The sequence below is a fragment of the Macrobrachium nipponense genome, chromosome 1 (genome assembly GCF_015104395.2).
Source record: "Macrobrachium nipponense isolate FS-2020 chromosome 1, ASM1510439v2, whole genome shotgun sequence".
In the NCBI taxonomy this organism is placed as follows: domain Eukaryota; kingdom Metazoa; phylum Arthropoda; class Malacostraca; order Decapoda; family Palaemonidae; genus Macrobrachium; species Macrobrachium nipponense.
This window is the reverse complement of record NC_087200.1, coordinates 33,039,700-33,060,255: the sequence shown is the minus strand read 5'-3', so window position 1 is coordinate 33,060,255 and position 20,556 is coordinate 33,039,700. Positions and strand designations below refer to the sequence as shown.

The window sequence follows — 20,556 nt, the reverse complement described above, 5'->3', positions numbered from 1 at the left end:
TCTTTTCAGTGATGATGAGGGAAAGCTACGGGTTTTCAGTGTCAAAGTAGCTCTGGCCACACTCTGCAATAGCAAGCCCCTTGACAAGCTTCGTTGTAAGTATTTTGTTTTATTCTTTGAATGTTCATATGGCAGTACGTAACAAAGTTAATTATAATGGTTTTTATATTCATTTACTTCTTGAATAAACATAACTAAGATTTGTACTGAATTGCTCCATAAAACCTTGACTGTAGAGAGCAGTAGAGGTTCATTAAGTTGAATCATTTTCTTTGAATGAAGATCGTAAGGACATCGCAGCAGGCACAGAATCTCTGGCAATAGATAGTAGTCCATTAACAGTTTAAATCAGTTTAAATAGGTGGGGTCATAACAAGGGAAAATATCCATTTAGTATTGTATACTCTCCAGTAGTTAGATTAAACTCTTGTACAATAATGATACCATTGTACTAATATGGTAGGAGTATCTAGTTGACATACAGAAATTGGATTGCATGGCCTAATTGAATTCATAAATAAGAGACTTAGATTCAGGTTCTTGTAGTAAAACCAGATGGTTTAGTACTGAGGTATAGCAGAGTCCACCTAGCTTTGCAGCTAAGCCCTGCCTACTGCAAGCTTGTGATTGGCTAGCTGTCAAAGGGGAAATGATGTCATACTAGTTAACAGTCCAAATGATTACCAGTATAGATTTGACTCCGTTCAGTAAAGTTGTGTTTCGTGCATGAATCATGGCACCACAGTTCCTGTTGTTGTGAAGTACGCAATTGCGATCTCCAATAAAAGATATATGTATTAAGTTATACGTATATCATTATGAAGATTTTGGATAATTTTCTCTGTGCATCTTTTTTTATTATCATGCACAGCCTAAATACACATGCATCTTGCTTTTTTTTCTTTAAATTGGTGTTGGCCTACTCTAGCACTCTGACATTGACTACATTAATTGAAATGAAGCTTAGACTTATGCAGCCAGTTCCAATGTTCGGGTATTCATCATAATGCTGCATGTCAAATGTTAAGATCATTGAGAGATTAGCCCTTGGCATCAATTTCTTATATTTTGAGGCAATGACAGGATAGGCCTACTTGTCAATTTCTTATATTTTGAGGGAATGACATGGCATAAGCCTACTCATCAATTTTGTATATTTTGACACACTGACAGAGCATAGGCCTACATATAAAATTCCTATATTTTGAGGCAATGACAGAGCATAGACCTACAGGTAAAATTCTATATTTTGAGGCAATAACAGGGATTTAGGCTTATACATCAAATTCTTATATTTTGATGCAATGACAGGGCATAGGCCCACACATCAAATTCTTATATTTTGAGGCAGTGACAAGGCATAGGCCTACTCATCAGTTTCTTATATCTTGAGTCAATGACAGGGCATAGGCCTACACATCAAATGCTTACATTTTGAAGCAATGTCAGGGCATAGGCCTACACGTCAATTTGTTATTACATAAATTTTTCTACCCGTATCTTTTGGAAACAGAGTAGCTTTTAATTTATATATGTATTGGTTTCAACTCCACTATATACAATGTATATACGTATGCATAAAGTGAAATGTATGTGTACACATATAAGCAAGAGCACATACACATATATATGTGTGGACAGCCATAGTAACTGTAACGCCTCTTGCCTCAGAAAATAAAAGTACAGCTTGTGGGCACATAGCCGATGGCACTCGCAGATCAATCTTAGGACTGTCTCAGCCTTACATACAACTATCAAACTGCTTTCAATGAACTACATTTATATTGAAAATTATATTTAATAAAGGAATAACAAAATGACAAATTTTCTAAGACAATTTGTATTTTTGATAGCTACAAACCTGAGGTCTTAACAATAAGATAATTTCTAGCGCCTAGCTGCATCCGGTTAAAAAGTAGATGAAAGCAAGGAATCTTCAGATATCTGGCAACGCATGCGTAGATCGGGTGAAGAATGGTCGAAGAGCATTCACCTACGACAACACGTCAGTCTTTCCCAACTCAGGATGACTTAACAAATAGAGGGGCAGCTAGAGGTGGGCAGTATAACGTTAAGACCTCAGGTTTTTAGCTATGAAAAATGCAAATTGTCTTAGAAAATTTGTCATTTGTTCATATGCGAACAAACCTTCGGTCTTAACAATAGGATAGACTCATACTTGGAGGGAGGTATAAGACATCGTAGACTGGCTGGGGGCCTACCCACCAGTCCAGCTCTCAAAAGAAATGGTTCTTGGAGAGGGACTGAAGCCTTTGAGAAGCTAGGTAAATTGATATCTAACCACTCAGAACCTGAGTGACGTACAATGATATATGGGATAACCATTGTATAGGGAACCAAAGAGAAACTTTGACTGTCCAATAACAAACCAAGACACCAGGGTTTGTATTACTCCCAACTCCTCCTTGCCAAGGAGTGGAGCATATGCTGCTAAATAGCGGGTAAGATATTGCATATTGCATGACCACACTACCAGTACAACTACCTTACTAACATGTATCAGACCAGTCCAGCAAATGACGTGTCTATTCCTTAAACCACCTGAAGGAAGAAGGAAAGGTACAAGAGAAAGAAGGAGACCAGCCAACTCACTCAATTCTCTCATCCACACAATCATCTTAGGTAAGATACAAAGGTGCCCTGTTAAGGGCAACTATGAGTTACACAACCTTTTGGGCAGCCACCACAGGACCCACGGAAAACGTGTCCGTAGATCTGTTGGCAACATCCTTAAGATAGAAGGAGGTGAACATGGACTGGTGTAACCAAGTACCAGCGCTCAGCACTCTATGTACAGCCAAGTTCTTTTTGAAAGCCAGAGAGGGACCAATACCTCTGACGCCATGCGCTCTAGCCTGAGCAGACATGGTGGTGGAATCATCAAGAGTCCAGTACTATGCCCGTTTTGATGACTTCCCATGTCCAAAAAGAGATAATATTCTTAGACACCACTTTCTTTGTACGGCCTGTGCTAACAAAAGATCTGCGGCAGCCTGGGCTAAGGTGCCGAGTTCTTTTAAGATAGCAACGCAGGGCCCGGACAGTGCACAGCAAAAGCTGTTTAGCATCACCACCCACAAAGTCAGTCAGCGATGGAATGAAAAATGAAGTGAACCTGACATCATGCACCGAGGGATTTTGGGTCTTGGCCACGAATTCCGGGACAAATCGAATGACATTGACCCCCAACCCCTTGTGTGCTTCACCTCTTAGCTTGGACCGTGGAGCTCTCCTACCCTCTTGGAAGATGCCAAAGCCAGAAGTAAAACTGTCTTGAGCGTCAGGTTCCTGTCAGATGAGCGACGCAAGGGCTCATATCAGGGTGACCAGACGTCCCGTATTTGATGGGATTGTCCCGTATTTATGACATTTGTCCCGTGTCCCGTATTTTCAATTTGAAAAAAAAAAAAAAATAAAATAAACTAGCAAAATTTGTACTGAGCATCCCCCTTCAAACGATTAAGTGGAGCGAATGTTCTCTCTGATGGGCCATCGATGGGGTGGGTGTAGGAACGGAACCGGTGCAGTGTAGAGATGATAAAGTCAGAACCATCTCTTGAGAGCAGTTGGATCTGGTGCAAAATATGACAAATGAAAAATAATAACAATGAGGAAAATAATTTTAAAATGATTATTGAAAGGTTTTCATCATATGTATTTTATTGTTTGCAATTTATTCAATATATTACGGCAAATCACTTTTGTTATTAATATCCTTCAAAGCTGCAAAACATGCTTGATTGCAATATTCTAATGCTTTGACACATGTAATGAACAGCTGTTTGTAACAAAATCTACAACGAATGCACTTTAGGACAAAAGAAAAGTCAATAAAGAAGGCTGAGAAGGACTTTGCCTGCGTCACTGCGTGCATAACTTCGCATAAGTTGTGTCTATATTGTTCAACTACCTCTTCAATTTAAGTATCCCGTATATTTCAATTTCAAAATCTGGTCACCCTGGCTCATATGGACTCTTAGTGAAGCCCTTAAGAACCAAGGAAACATCCCACATTGGAGGCTTGAGCTCTAGGAGAAGTTGACTGCTCAAACCCCTTAACAAGCAGGGAAGGTTCCCAGGAAGAGGAGATGTCGATACCCTTAAGGCGTAACACCAAACTCAGTGCCGCCGCCCTGTAGCCTCTGATAGCAGAAATGGACAAATGTTTTTCATCTCTGAGGAAGATTAAAAAGTCTGCTTTTCGCTGAATAGAGGTTTATGACATCAATCACAGTAGATTGCCCATTTGCCTTGGTAAACTGCGGAGGTCGACTTTCTAAGACTGTTGGACATGTGCCCAGCTGTTCTATGAGAAAAGCCTCTCACTCAGAGAGAGATACTTGATAGCCTCCAACCGTGATGAGACAGGGATTCTACTGACTGGTAGAACCTTTCCACATGGGGCTGACACACAAGATGTCACTCAGGGGGAATATCCCTCAGAACCTCTGACAGCAGATCTGGAAACCATTCCGCCTGAGGCCACAGAGTGGCTACCAAAGACATCCTGAGGCCCTGTGAACTCATCAGCCTGTTCAGAACCTGACGAATTAAACAAAATGGAGGGAAGGCATACACCTCCAGGTTGTCCCAGGGATGTTGGAATGCATCCTTTGCTAAAGGATCTGGAACCACTGAACAGAACACCTCCAGCTTCCTGTTGAAGCGTGTCGCGAAAAGGTCCAGCATGGGTCTCCCCTAAATCTGGAAAAGCTTGTCTGCCACCACTTGATGAAGGGACCTCTCTCTGCCTAGGATCCGATCCTGGTGACTGAGTTTGTCTGCGACCACGTTCCGTTTCCCTGAGAGTTCTACCAAATTGCTGACCGCCCACTGGTGCAGCTCGACAGTCCAGGCGTAAAGTTGATGTGAAATCAGGCCTTCCTGTTTGTTCACAGAGGCTACCACCGTGGTGTTGTTCGACATGAGAACGACAGAATGACCCTCTACCTTCCCCCGAAACTCCTTCACATGCGAGGGGTGGCCGTCCAAGAACCGAAGGAAGTCTGGTGGGAGAGAATGCAGAGGAACATCCTTCAACAGATTCTGGCCGTCCAACCACCAACGAAGGTCTTCTCTCACTTCCAGAGACAGAGGAACCATAAACGGGAAACTCCCCCACCAGGGACCAGAATACTCCTAGTCTCCATTGCAGAGACCGAAAATGAAGATGCCCATGAGGGACCAGCTTCTCCAGGGAAGATAACACTCCCAGAAGAACCTGCCACTGATGAGCTGACTGATGTGACTTTGTCAGGAAGTTGCGCGCTACCGCCTTGTGACTAGTAAATATAAGGCTGCTATAATATTTCTATGAAAATTAGAAAAATATATAATAGCTGAAAAGTTATGTATCTCTCTCTCTCTCTCTCTCTCTCTCTCTGTTGTTGGGAGAATATTCTGGTGCAGACTATATTCATAAAGATCTCTATTACTTTTAATTAAAACAAATTACTAAATTTTAGTTAACAAGAGTAGGCAGATAATTCTTTACACCAGTATTTTATGAATAGGTCTATGATTATTCTGCAATGTTAAGATACCATATAAAAAATTTTTGAAGACATTACAAGCACCATAACAGCAGCAACAAAAGCAAGAATAACCACAACAAAATGGCTGATTATAAGATAGTCCTATAATTCAATCTCATAAGCTGTGGAAACCAACAAAAAGACATAGGACCTTATAGGTCTACACCATTTTTTATGATCATGTTATTTTGAAAGGAGATTATGTCTTTAAGAAAATGCTCAGCAATTTATAGCCAATGTCTCATTATAGCCTATCATGCTGCAATTTTATATTAAGCATAAGTCATATTCTGGGTTTGCAGAGGGCAGTCACTACTTGTTATTCCTCCAAATGTGTACACGATTCCAATGAAATCGATTTTATGACAATTAAAATGTAGTAATATTTCCTGAAATTAATATGAAATACCAGTCTGCATAGTTCTGAGAAAGTCTTTGTGTTTTTAAATTTAGAATGGTGAACACGCTTGACAATATCAGACGGTAATACCATTATCCAATGATTCAAGTGCACCAATTCAAATGCAGACATTCCCAGAGACACCTCTGTATTCCGGTGAACCATATTTATGAAACATGAGATTGCGGAAACGTGGAACACTTTTGACTTTATCCATATTTTCCTCTTTTTTACCATTTTTAGGGAGGTGTGTATGTATTATGATTTTATTTCAGGGGATAATATATAATATAAAAGTTTCCTTTTGATAACCAGCGCAACGTATTTTAGTTCGACAACCATTACAAAATAAATGAAGATGAAAACAACCACAGATTAACCAACTTTTCAAAACTATTTCCCACCAGTCAGCATCAAGGAATGGTCTTGACATAATCAGTGGGCGGGGCTTAGCTGCAAAGCTAGCTCGTCTTTGCTATAGTGGTGTTATTATTTTAAATGTTCATAAATTTTGTATATCTGAATTTAAATACAGGAAGTGAAAGATCTGGTTATGTAATGAATGTAATTTGTTTCTTAGGATACAGAGATGAAAAAGTACGTATTGCTATATGTAGTACATATAGATGCTTCAGCTTAAAAGAAATATTGTCTTATTGCATATTTTTTTCAGATGTATTTTCTCAAATATCAGACAGCAATGGACACCTTGCTCTTAGTCGTTTCTCTGAGTACCTTAAAGAAGTTCTAGCTTTACCAGCTGCAGTGTTTGAATCTCCAAGCTTTTCCTATTCAGAAAATCTAGTGCGACAGATTTTTGATGGGGTAAGTTTAGTTTAAATCCATATTGGTGTCTTATTTATGCATAGTTGTGTGATTTGTAACTTGGTGTTTAGTGCATAATAGATTATTTTTCTTGGTTAAACAGACTTATTAGCACAATAAGTAAACTGTGTTTTTTGTCTTTTTCTTATACATAAGTACTGTAGTAAATTTGTGAGGAAGTTACTTCAAAACTATTCTCTTCTTTGTGTTTGTTCTTTGCATTAGGTCTAGCATGTTTTTATAATAGAAGGCAGTTGTGAATGTACTATGCTTCTTTTAATTTTTTTATCTTATTTGATCTTTTTTTGTTACTTCATCTTTTTATGTCAGATTCTGGATGGCCACTGGAAACGATGGAAACGAGTGAGATGGCATTATGATAGTTTTACTCTGACCATTATATTGTAAAGTTTTGAACTTAACTGCTAGAACTTAGGTTCTAAATTGTTAGTATTAACCATCCATCTGTTGGATATTGATATAGCATTCCTCTTAACACTATGCTTTCAAGAAAAAATGTTCTTTCATATGATCTGGGAAAAGTCCTGCTGACGACAAACAATATTAGTAGTATTCATTCACAAATTCTGTTAAGTGAGACACTTTTTCACCTAATTGGAGAATACATAACACAGGTATTGTTAATAGCAATGGCATTATCAAACTTAAGAGACAGATAACAAATGGAGAACACCAAACACACCCCGATTAGGAAAGTTAGTCACTGATCTATGTGGTAATGAACACATAGATTTTAGAAAGGTTCCCATTGAAATTCCTTTACCCTGTATATGTTTACTTTTTCTGTTTCTCTGTATATATTTGCATTTTAGTATCTGGTGATAAGTGTAAAGTATGATCCTTTTTTAGGAGTACAGTGCACAAGAGAGAAGTGGCTTCACTTAATTTGTAGGTGACATAGTTTGGCATAAGTAAAACAATAGTTGTACCCATTTAGGGGTTTTACAGTGATTTTTAGTTAGGCATGTATCCTGGCTCAGATAAGTTTGTTTGCTTGGATTCTAAATGTTATGTACTTTCAGTATTGTAGATGTGCAAGTTATTTGCAGTACATTATACAAAACTTTTTAAGTACATATATGTGATCCCTATTTTATTATTGCCTGAAATTCATTTGTAAAACTAATTGTTGGTAAGATTAGATGGTGGTTGCAATAATTTTGTAGTTAGTACCTACCAGGACTGTAATAAGACTACTGAATCTTATAGTGAGACAGTCATAAATCTCACCTATAAGTTATCTTCTTTAATCTCTAATGAAAACTGAATACTATTGGAACAAGTTAAAGTTTAACATGGACAGCCTGAGAGCAGTCCAAAGGAAATTGGTAAAAAGTACCTGGCAGAAAGCAGCACAACTGGGGCTGAAGGTTCTTGGCAAATACCCTTTTGTACTTTCTACAGTGTAGCACATGAAGCCCAGTCTAAGAGGTACCTCACATGGGGATTTCTTCAAGTACATAACATCTTCATGGGATAATCTTTCTCTATGTACATTGAAATAACCCCTTTTTAATGGTCAAGTTATTTATTAAATAACATTAGTTTGATAGACTACCAGATAAGTAAATATCAAATAGTACTAGGGTTATAGGCAATGAATAGTACTATTTGAATACCAACAAAAATTAAGTCTCACCATATTTTCAGGAATATGAGAACAATCAGATATGTATGTATTGTGTAATTATAATTTATTGGAATGTAACAAAAATAATGAAAATTAGGTAAACAAAATAAAAGAAACCTAAAAATTTTTAACCTCTAAATGAATATAGAGACACTGTATCAGTTGTTATAGTATAGGATAAGTGAACCAGCTGGTCCAAAGATGTATACACTGGTTGAATTTTTGAGGTTTTTGCCTAGACTAATTGATTTTAGTTTGGTCTTCCTGAATACTTCTTAATTGTTTTCCGTCCTGTCCTCAGAATTTACCATGATCAACAGAGAAGGTATTTAAAGAATACGTATTATGTGGAAGCTATGGTTGCTCTTAGGAGTTGTGAAGAACCCAGACTTGCTTGATTTTTCTCAGCCAATGAATAACATCTACATTCATGCTTTCTTTTTTCTAAGTATTGTTGATAATGAGGCTTAAAAAAATTGAAAAAGTATTGAAAAAACAAAATCATAAGAGAAATTTCATAAGTACAGTACATACTTACTGTATGCGGAAGGAAATATAGCTGAAGTCAAGTTTCTTTACTATTAATTTGTTATACCAAAATGATTATATGGAGAAACAAATAGCTTTCAACTTGTTTCCTGAATTGAAAATTGCTGACTCATTGTATCTCTTGTCATATACTTTAAGTAGCCTTGGGTTGTGAGGCAAATTGAAAGGTTAACCAAAGCTTTTTGTCCCATGAAATTCATTACACAAACTTAAAATACATATATGCTTGCACTTTTAAAACTGATACTTAGGACATGTTTGTTATCACAGATGGTTTTGAAATTGCATCTCTTACAAGCAGGGGTTAGAAAAATTATATCTCTTGATTAAACTTATGACTACAGCTCCAAGATTTAAGGCATCTTTGCTTTCATCTCAGTTTTTTTATTTTTTATTGCTCATCCTACATTGATTAATATGCTTTTTATAAATGAAGACAACAGCAGTAAGGAAATATAATTTTATTTGTGCATGTTAATGGATATGGGAGAGAGCTAGAAAGTTTGGTCAAATATGTGAATGGATGCCCCTTTGTCACCTTTTACAGACTTCTATCTGTCTTACTTCTCATAGCTGGAAAGATGAGTGTTTTGGGGTCATATCTAATATAATAGCTCTTATGTGCAAAATATATATTTTCTTCATCTTTGATTGAAAGTCAATTTAGTAATGTTATGTATTGGGTTTTCCATGTGATGTTTTCTGTGCAAAATTAGCTATAGTACTCGTATGTGCTCTACAAAACAGTAATGGTTATAAAAAAAGTAAGTACAGCGTTGCAATTGTAAGTTTATAAAAAAATTGTGAATTTATTTTTCTTTTAGTCTTTTAGTTTAACAACATGAGGCTACCTTTTGTTAATTATGCTTATTTTCAGGTTAAACATATAAACGTCAATGACTTCTTAGAAATTGTGTTGGAGGATCCAGGGCCTGAGTGCTTAGCTTGGTTACCACTCTTGTATCGTTTAGCCGCATCAGAATCAGGTAAGCTAAAGTCATTAGAAAAGAGATTAAACATGCAATGTTTCACATTTAAGAAATGATAGAAATATATATTCACACAGCTGGTCAGACATATTTCTGTGCTCAGTCACTGAGTTTTATATAAGTAACTTACCCAGTATGTAATTGCTACTTAGGTAAGAGTTTGTACTTGACAGCAGCTTGAATTTTTAAAATTCGTGGTAGCAGTTCGTTTGTTTATGTAGGTGACAAGACCCACCCACTTGCGGGGTAAGAAAGAGGAACAACCCAGCCAATAGCTCAATTTGTTTCTGCCACTTGTAACATTCACGCATAGTACTGACAGAGCAGCATGGTGTTTGGATTTATTGATTGTCTTCCCATTTGGTGAAGTATTTTTTTATGGTAGCCTTTCAGCATTGCTATTATCATATAATTTTCCTTTTGAGACCTATAGTTGACGAATTAATCACATTTGTGACCTGTTTACTAGTTTAGGTATGTCCAACTTTAGCTCTTCTAGTTTCTGGTACTGCAGCAAAAGCTACAATACCCAGATGACCAAATTGACATACAACTCTCACACCTTTTGCACTAATTCCAGAGGGTAATTTAGAGAGAGACCAAAAGAGAAAGGCAGCTGCCAAAGCTGGTGGGAGAATGGTAGCTAGCCAAACTGTGAAACCTCAATCCTGTAATCTTGATGTACCTGTTGCCTCTTATCTAATTAATCCTGTTTCTCCTGTATCACTCCACTCTCCTCTTCCAAGGCAGGAGGTTATCTTTCTCGTTTTAAGGAATTAATTTTCTCTTCTAAATCACCCAGTACAACAAAAATAGTGTTGTGTTGGAGTAGTATATAAAGAAAAACCATACATTTCTTACTTATAAGATAAGCACGTTTTGATAAATTTTGGATTTGACATGAAGATTTGTCTGTTTTGAATCAGGTTCCCGGCTAGTTTTCAAGACGTAGGTAGGATAGAATAGGTAGTTACGTAGGAAAGTTATCAAGTTCCGTTCGTTTCTATTACTTCATTTGATGCCATTGTTTAGTTCCTGTTCTCATCAGTTCCATTTTTTAATGTTCATGTCACGCAAAGTTAGCACAAAATTTGGAAAGGGCACATAACTATTTATTTTTATTTGTATTTTTTTTTATCCGAACTCCATACTCACTTTCTCTAGACCACCTACTCCTTCTTCTGGTTCCCACACTTCCGAACCCAATATCTTCGCCAGCTTAGAAAGTACGTAAGTTTGATAAAAATTGAATTTGGTGGTTATTACAGTGGCCCAGTTAGGGGCATTGATGCAAGTTCTGTTTGCAAAATTTGAAAACAGTGAGGTGCCAGCAAAGGAGGTAGCTGTTCGTGCTGCTGATTCTCCTAGGCAAAGGTCACTGGCAATCTCCCGTAACCCAAGGGAGGTCAGTGAGGTCTGCCCTGCCCATGGACAGTAGCCTCCCTCAGTCCAACCTGTTGTGTCCCAGGGTGAGACAAGAGACAGCTGCTGGAAAGGCATCTTGCAACTGAGTCAGCTCTCTTCAAGTTCTGGAGATTGCTCTCCAAGCAAGGTGTCAGTGGGACTCTTCCGACGAGCCTCGTGCACTGAAGAGGCGCTCTTCGTTCATGGAGTGTCCTATTGCGGCAGAGCACTCTGCTTCTGCTGAGTGCCTAGTACGTATATTCGCCAAGCTCCCTGAATCAGCTGAGTGCTCCGAGGAATCTGATCACCCTAACTGCCTGAGTGCCTTGAAGTGTCCGAGCACCTTGAAGTGCCCGAGCGCCCTGAATTGGCCAACCACCATGAAGTGGCCGAGCATCCTGAAGTGACTGAATGCCCTTAAGTAGTTGAGCATTCTTTTATAGCACACAGGTTTTCTAGGATGTCTGGGAACTGACTTTTGGCTGAAAGTGCAGGTGCGAGTGGTTCGGTGGTGCCACCCCAGAATCTGTCCCCTTCTACTAATCTCTGAGTGCCAATTTTGACCAGTTTAGCTGCGAACCTTCAGTCCTCTTCAAACTTAGACCCATCACTGGCTCCTTTACAGTTTCAACTGGATAATATTCTTCTGCTTCTGCAGAAACCTGCAGCACTGCACACGCACTGCAGGCACCCTCTGCAGACCCTGCCTTCTCCCTGGTTTCCTCAGATGATGAAGATCCTGATCAAGATTACTCCTTCTTATGCTTTTTTACTCAAGTTTTTACTGCAGATCTTCTCAGAGTTCTTCTCTCCTGCTACTCCTTGCCCCCCGGCTTCATTGTTTGTGATGGTTAATCAGCTAATTGGACTCTGCCAAGCTTCTTAAAATGGCCTTCTCTTCCTCATCAAAGAAAGCTCTACATGGCTTCTGAGAAGAGGGAACAAGGAAAGGCATGCTTTAGTATACCACCTTCCTGCCTTTCACGTAGTTGTTACCCATCTTGCATTATGGGAGAAACTCCTTCCTTGGGGACTTCTCAGGACTCATTGATGTGGGTAGGAGATCTGCGCTCGCTTATAAAGTGTTTTTTTGGGGGGCTCTGGAAATGGATCTTTTATTAAAGAGACTTTCTGAAGTTTTGGAAGTGTTATGCTTTCTTTGGTGGTGCATATGGGCTCTAGCCAAGAAAGTTCATGATCCTTCTCTTCCCAAAGACTGTGCAACTGAGTTACTCAAATTTCCTTCCTGTGCTGACAAAGCAGTTGGAGATGGTTCACAGGAGATGGCCACCCTTAATGCAATGGGCATCTTCAAGAAGAGGGAACTGTGGGTTTCCTTTACATACTAGGGAGGAACAACTTCTCAGAAGTCGGCCAATCTGTTCATCCTGTTGGAGAATCATCACCTGTTCTCTTAAGCAATGGTGAGTGAGATGGCATCTCACTTGCACAAAAAGTCAATGCAGGATCTGTTGACCTAATAAACAAAACTCCAGAGAGATTGGCCTGCCTTCTCCACTAAATCGTCTTCTCTTCAACCTCAGCCTTTTCGAGGGGGCAGACAGAGGTTGCGATACAGGCCGTGGAGTACAGTTAGGCTGACACCCCAAGCGATCAAGAAATCTTCAAGAAAACCATCCTCCCGTAAGTGAGAACCTGTTCCTCCATGCCCCAGTTGGGGCCAGGCTACATTTTATTTTGGGAGAGATGGAACATGAAAGGGGCAGATCAGTGGGTATTGAGAGTGCTTGCTGAAGGAGGGATACCTTCCATCCCCTTCAAGGAGAGGCCACCCTTGACCAACACTCACGTCTCGTTGATAGCTTACTTTTCAGGATCGGAGAGTTATTTAGCCCTAAAAGAAGTTGTCTCTCTCATCAGCAAGGGGCCCATAGAAGTAGCCAAGAACATTGAGTCGAAGGGATTCTACAACCACCTATTTGTTGTGCCCAAGGCTTCAGGAGGGTAGAGACCGGTACTGCGTGTGTTGAATGTCTTCATAGAAAAGATAAAATTTAGTATGCAGACAACACACTGTTCTTGTGTCCATCAGTCAGGGAGTCTGGATGGCTCCGGTGGACATGCAAGACATGTACATTCATATTCCCATACATGTAGATTCAAGGAAGCACCTCAGGTTTGTGTACAAAGATCAAGTTTTCTAGTTTCGAGTGCTGTTTTGGACTCTTGATTGCCCCACAAGTATTCACACATGTACTCACTCCCCTGGCAGGAGGGCTCCATCTAGCAGGAGTCGACATCTCGCTCTACCTGGATGACTGGCTTCTTTGCTCTCCAACAAAAGAGCATTGCATGGAGGACCTGAAGAAGACACTCATTATGATTCAAGTGCTAGGATATTACTGGATCTCAAGAAATCACAGCTGAATTCCATTTAGATTATGTAGTATTCTCTATTTGGGAATTCAGATAAACTCTCACGAGTTTTCAGGCTTCTCCATCCCCCAGGAGGGTGGAGGATTGTCTAAAGAAAATCAACCTATTCTTTTCCCTTTGCTCTTGTGGATGAGTTTCCTGGGCACCCTGGCCTCTATGGAGCAGTTTGTAAGACTGGGTAGACTGCATATAAGACCTCTGCAGTTTTACCTCAGAGCTTGCTGGCTTTGAAAGGTACCTCAAGAAACACCACTTCTTCCTGATAACTCCAGAGATAAACGAGGACCTGAAGTGGCAGAGGTCTGAAAAATTGACAGAAGGAAAATCTCTCTCCCCGGTGAGCCTTGATTTAGACTTCTTTTCTGATGCATCGGATCAACATAGGTTGGGAGCTCTCCTTGGGAACAAGGAAGTCTCCAGCAAGTGGTTCCCACAAGAGAAAGGCTCCACTTCAACATAAAGGAGCTGAAAGTAGTCTACTTAGGGCTATAGCACTTTGCAACAGAGATCTGGAACAAGATGGTAATGATCCATGCAGACAACATCACTGCATTGGCCTACATAAAATATCAATGGGGGACTCATTTGTTTTCTCTCTGCCAGATAGCGAAAGATCTTCTATGTTGGGCAGACCATAACAGAACCAAGTTGATCATGAGGTTCATTCTTGGAAAATACAATGTTTTAGCAGATGAGTTACGTCAGCAAAAGCAGATCCTCCCAAAGCAAGTTAACCTAGACAAAAAATTCTTACTTCATGTTCAGCAATGATGGATTTCGAGTTGTCGCCTGCCGATTGCACAGTTGCTCTTTCCTTCGTCCTTTAACTTAGACAAGCTTTTTAGTTTTGAGAGAATAGGTCTTCCTCTTTGACCTCTGGGCAGATGCATACATGATGCGGATGATCAGAATACACTTCACAGATCTGAATAATACGTATGGCGAAGATGATACTAATCAATTCATACACACTGTGCTTTGACATCACAAATGTGTGAGGTGGAGCCTTCCGTCTTAGCTAATGGCTGAGCAGGAGCTTTCCATCTTAACCAATGGCTGACAGGAAATCTTTCTCTCATATTCCTCCCCCCCCATTCTCTCAGACACCAGCGAACTCTCCCCCCAAAATACTTGAAAAGATATAGATTTAATACATTTTGTGGCGTTTGACTTGCAGACTTGAACGGATTAGCAGATACAGAAAATCTATTTTTGAGAACTAGCAACAGCATAAAAGGGGAATCACACAATCCAATCACGCATATTTCAGGACCATACTGTACTAAAGAAGTTTTGCTTTCATCAGAATGTCAGAATGACTTGTGTGGCTCCTTTCTGGCCTCAGAAGGAGTGGTTTCCAGACCTAGACCTTCTGATAGATTTTCCAAGGCTCCTTCCTACAATTCCAAGTCTTCTCATGCAGCCCCACTTCAGGAGGTTCCCTCAAAGTCTATCCACTCTGGCCGTGACTGGCCTTCGACTGTCAATTAGCTCGTCTGAGTGAAAGGATTTTCTAGATCGGCAGTGAAGGCAGTTGTGAGTTGCAGGCTTATTCCTCCAACAGAACTTATCAGGAAAAGTGGTATGTGTTTAGATTTTGATGTAGGAAACAATATTTCATCTTCTCAAACCACTATTGCTCAAGTAGCAGATTTCCTCCTTTATTTAAACTCTCGAGGGGCCTCTGTGCATCCACCATAAAGGGATATAGAGGAAGGCTTAGCTCTGTTTTCCATCATAGAGATATTGACATTTCTGGTAATCAAGACCTCTGTGGCCTTATTAAGTCTTTTAATGTTTCTAAGTCTAGGAAGGAAGACTCATTTGCTTGGAACTTGGACATAGTCCTTAACCCTTACTGGATGGGTTAATATATCGATATGCAGCTCCTCAGGCCTGGTAAACTTGGAGGTTGGCCAATTTATGAAAAAAACACATCAGTGAAAAGAGGAAGATATGCAAATGTACATAATGAAAGAAAAAATTTTAACAAATTTTTCCCTACCTTCCACGAGAAGGTGAAAATGACTATTTACAACCCCTTGTGAGGCCTCTTTTACAAGACAAATGTAAATTGTACCAACTTATGTATGTTTTTTCTAATAAATGATTTTATTTTATAAAATTATAATTACTGAACGCACAATATCGGAACAGATAATTCAAAGCAGTAACAAATTCTTAGCATATTTGTCGAAAAATATTTCCATAAATTTACGAAGAATGAAGATTCAGTAACTTTTTTTTTACTTTTACATGTTTTTTCTAATATTTCTTTGCACTTTTCTTTGTAAAATTACATTTACAACTGACAAACTGTCTTAAAAGAACAGAACAACAATAGCAACCCCTTGGTATATTTACGAGCAAATTTACAAAAAGACGTCATGTGAGGGAGAGACGCAGAACATTCTCCCTTCAAGTCACAAGCAGAACTGAAGTCCTGAGATGCCCACACTCGGGATTTTAGCCAGTGTAAAAGTTGCCATTAGTGAATTTATGGGCTATAAAGTATTGGCACCTCTTTCCCACCCAATTCTCTCCAAACGATGGCGTGTAATATTGTTTATCTACAGGATCAAACCGTCCACCACCCCAAACCTGTTACTACTCCCAAGGATCAATCCATCCATTAAGGGTTAAGTGGCTGTTGAGTTCACGTTTTGAACCTCTTCATTCTTCCTCTCTGAGGGACCTGACCAGGAAGACTATTTTTTTGGTGGCACTTGCCATGGCAAAGAGGTTCAGTGAACTTCACACAATAGTCAAGAGGATCAGTTTTTCTCAGGGAGACGTGGTGTGTTCCCTCTCCTTGGATTTCTAAGCAAAGAGCAAAAATCCATCACAGCTTTGGCCACGTTCTTCCACAAAAATAAAAATTAACAGATGTACTAGGAATGGAAGAGGATGAAAGATCCCTGTGGCAAGTGAGAGCCCTTAGGTGTTACCTACAATGGACAGAGAAGATTAGAAAGCCTTTTAGTAAATTGTGGTGCTCTGTGAAAAATCCCTTGAGATCCAGGTCGAAAAACACTATATCTTAACGGATCTAATTTTAGAGGCACACTCCCAGATAACAAAGAATGACTTATAAGTCTTGAAAATTAGAGCATGCGACATTAGAGCAGTTGCTACATCAGTAGCTTTTAGGCACAATCTTTCCCTATCCTCCATACTGCAAGTAACGTACTGGAGGTGTAAATCAATATTTTTGATGCATTATCTACGAGATGTAGAAACGATATATGAAAATTGTACTATCCTAGGACCGGTGTCTGTAGCTAGCATAGTGTTGGGTGAGTTGAGTAATTGTAGGAAGTGTTCCTTCCATATTTCTGTCTCTCATCTTGAAACATGTTGCTGAGTTCTAGGGAAGCCTGGGGATAAAGTACCTATACTCTGTTTTTTTCCATCTGTCCATCCGCCTGTTGTGTTTTTGTATGGTAACAGTGCGTCCCGGGCTATAGATAGTTACATTCAGCTTACATTCAACGATTATAATAATATCCTATTTCGAATATTAACGGTGTAATTCGCATACAGTAAATTATTAAAACACTTTTCAGTTGCAAATGTACAACCAGATATCCTTTTATTTACCTAAAACTTACACATAGCGTAACTATCTAAAGCCCGGGACGCAGTGTTACCATACAAAAACACCACAGGCGGGTGGACAGATGAAAAAAAACAGAGTATAGAGTACCCACCAGTTTTAATGTTGGGTAGTGGTCATGTTTTTAATTATTGGTGTAGGTAATAAAGTTGTCTGTTATTTTGTATTGTGGTACTATGCTTTGGGCAGAGGCAAATGTGTGTGCTTTGTTGGTCATTAGTAATAACCTTTGTCGCAAAGCTGTTTTAGTACCTTCTCAGCCTTCTGAGTACTCTTTCACTGCAAGGTCCCATGTCAGTAGAGGAGCTCTTTGACTATACCACCACGCCCTACAGGTTAAGATAGCTCCAACCAGAGGCAGTACATATCTACCTGCAGTAGCTTTCTCAACAGATGAGAAAACAACGAGCATTGTCTCAATGCTAGCCTATTTTTATGTTCAATTTCATTATAATTTTTAAATGTCTTGAACATTAGTTTTGTCCATATTCCACACCTCCCTCAATGTGGAATCAACTAAGTAATTACTACTGGGTAAGTTACTTATATAAAAATGACATTTTTATGATAAAATAAAGTTTTATATATGTATACTTACCCAGTAATTATGGATGGAGCCTGCCCTCCTCCCCGCACGTGAACATATTAGCATAAACAAACTGAGCAATTGGCTGGGTTCCTCTTTCTTACCATGAAAGTGGGCAGGTCTTGTCACCTACATAAACAAAAGAATAACTACCACAAATTTTAAAAATTCAAGCTGCTGTTGAGTAGAAACTCTTAACTAAGTAGTAATTACTAGGTAAGTATACACATATAAAACTTTATCTTAAAGATATCATATTTCTATCAACACAAATTAAATTGACCATCTTCTTTTTGCTCTTTACATTTATTTTTATTTTTAGCTCTGATTATTCCAGAGATATAGCTACTTTATTACTAACATTTTAGTTTGCTACCAACTTAGGATGTTAGTTTCTTTTGCAAATTTGGGGAAGGAAATGTCTTAAAGGACAAGTCATTGCAATCCTCACATGTTCCAGCACCTCATGATAAAGAGGAGATTACTCATAGCACCCTAAAGTTATTGTTATACTTCCATTTTGATGCCCCCACCCATGAATATTTTAGGTTATGAAGTGTTAATAATTATAGAAAACTGTGGATTATAACTTCATAATTTCTGTTGGTTTTGAAAGAAAACTAGATACGTAACACCATAAATATACAATGTTCAATTTTTACCATTCAGTTGTGCTCACAGTGCTCAGAAAGCTTTCATGGGTAAATTAGCAACAAAATAATGCCTGTCAATATTTGAAAAATTGTTAGAGTTGTGTGCAAGAAATAAAAGTTTATAAATCAAATTATTGTACGGTTTTCAGATGTTTTGCACCTAAGGTATTTTTAAAAACCCAGAACTGAAGAAATGTACTTATAATTTTTTGTTAAAAGTGAAAAGAATTTGAATATACATACTAATGAGGGTGAGTAGATTTAGGAGAAACTTGGCCTCTGAATTAAAAACATTTTTGCAGTGACCTTGGAAATATTGCTAAGAATCTCTATCAGTGATTGTTGATATCGATATTATGTGCATTTTTCCCCTAATCACTAGAATGAAGGGTGTGGTTTCTTGTGGCTTCTTGATTATTTTGATCATTCATTTACCAGTACTTTCTCTTTTATATCTGGTTACTTTTGATGTGCTCATCAAGTATACCAATTACTTGTTCATAGGTTAAAGAACAGTCATTTTTTTTACTTGATATGTATGTACTCCCACTAGTCAAGGAATATTAATTTTCCCATTTCATTTTAGAGATCAGCAAAGTTCACAGTTTTCTATTGCAGTAAAAATCCGAATGCTTACTCACAACTGTTTGCTTAAGAGTGGCTTTAAATATGTGTATCGCTGGCTTCACAAAGTGACATGTAATCACACAGCTCTGTACCTGAAGTCACTTAGTCCTGGCTTCCAGGCAATAGTATTGATGTGATTTAAAATAAGCTGACATACTACTTGACAACACCATGCACCAATGGTTTAGTTTATATGTTAATGTGTTTATTGATTTATCTCTGATGTTAATGATTTGTTATTTTTGTCTAAAAAGTTTCTAATTATCACATGTGGGCATGTTATTCTGTGGAAGCGTGCTTTGAAGTTACTGGCTATTGGCTTGTTCAATAAAATTCTTTGGTAATTAAATAACTGTAGTTTTCTGCTGTATATGTATTGCCTTGTCCATAGAACAGGGTAATTAAAACCAGCAGCCTTATATTTACTTCCATAATGAAAAAACAACAGTATAAACCTCTTCAGTGGGATGAGACAGGCGATCACTTGGAAATTGGAAGGGATTTCAGTCTCTGGAGGGTGTCTCCACTTACACTGTGCCTTGAGGTTCTCTGCAGTGACTTTTTGGCCCAGCTGCTTTTTTGTCAGTTGCTTTTCATTCTCTTTGGTCTCTCACCTTGGGTCTTATTTTTTCAACTTAACTCCAATTTTCAATTATTTAAGAACAACTCTTTCAGGTGAGCAGTATGAGTTTCATTAAACTGTTTTCTACTTTGTCTTAACAGGCCCTTTTCAGGCTCTTCTATCTTGGTTCCTTCCTTTGTCTATTCCTTTGTCTCTCATGCCTTTCTTAATGCAGTCTCTCTCTTCTTCTAGGCTATCCTCTCCTTTGTGTCCTTTGCACTTACATTTCCTTGATCTGACCTGCAACATGTTTTATAACAAATAAGTAGATTATATTAGGTATACAAAATCAGAATACTACGTGAAGTCTAGATAGTCATTTGGGACCAGCTAAAACCTGGTAGGTTTACAACTGTAGCTTGTCACAATAGCTACTCTACTTGGGAATCATTTTTGTGATTCATATTTACGTAAACAACACACTACAGAAACCAGAAAGTGCATTCACCAGCAAATAACTGAATGCATTTTCCCACTTTGTAAGATTCAGATACTGGATTCACTTATAAAAAAATAACATTTTATAAAGTGTAATACATGCTATACACCCAAGAATGCTGGAAAGAGGGTATTTAAAATAGTTTCTATAAAAAATTGCATAAAGACTTTGCATATAGGTCTTGAAATTTTCTTGTCCTAGAGGTCTGTTGAATGATGATCAGTATTGGAGGTATCTTATGAC

General features: G+C 38.6%; 1 protein-coding gene across 11 annotated transcripts in view; it reads left to right on the top strand.

The window, feature by feature from the left end:
* LOC135219219 (dystrobrevin beta-like) overlaps positions 1-20,556 on the top strand; it is a 487,262-nt gene that overhangs the window by 226,687 nt on the left and 240,019 nt on the right. For all 11 annotated transcript variants that reach the window (XR_010315395.1, XM_064255798.1, XM_064255797.1 and 8 more), the window contains 3 exons: positions 10-95; positions 6,629-6,780; positions 9,858-9,966. Coding sequence is in view for 10 of the 11 variants with exons in the window: in XM_064255798.1 (XP_064111868.1) it covers positions 10-95; positions 6,629-6,780; positions 9,858-9,966 (347 nt within the window). In the remaining variant the exon portion in view is untranslated. The remainder of the gene's footprint in view (positions 1-9; positions 96-6,628; positions 6,781-9,857; positions 9,967-20,556) is intronic.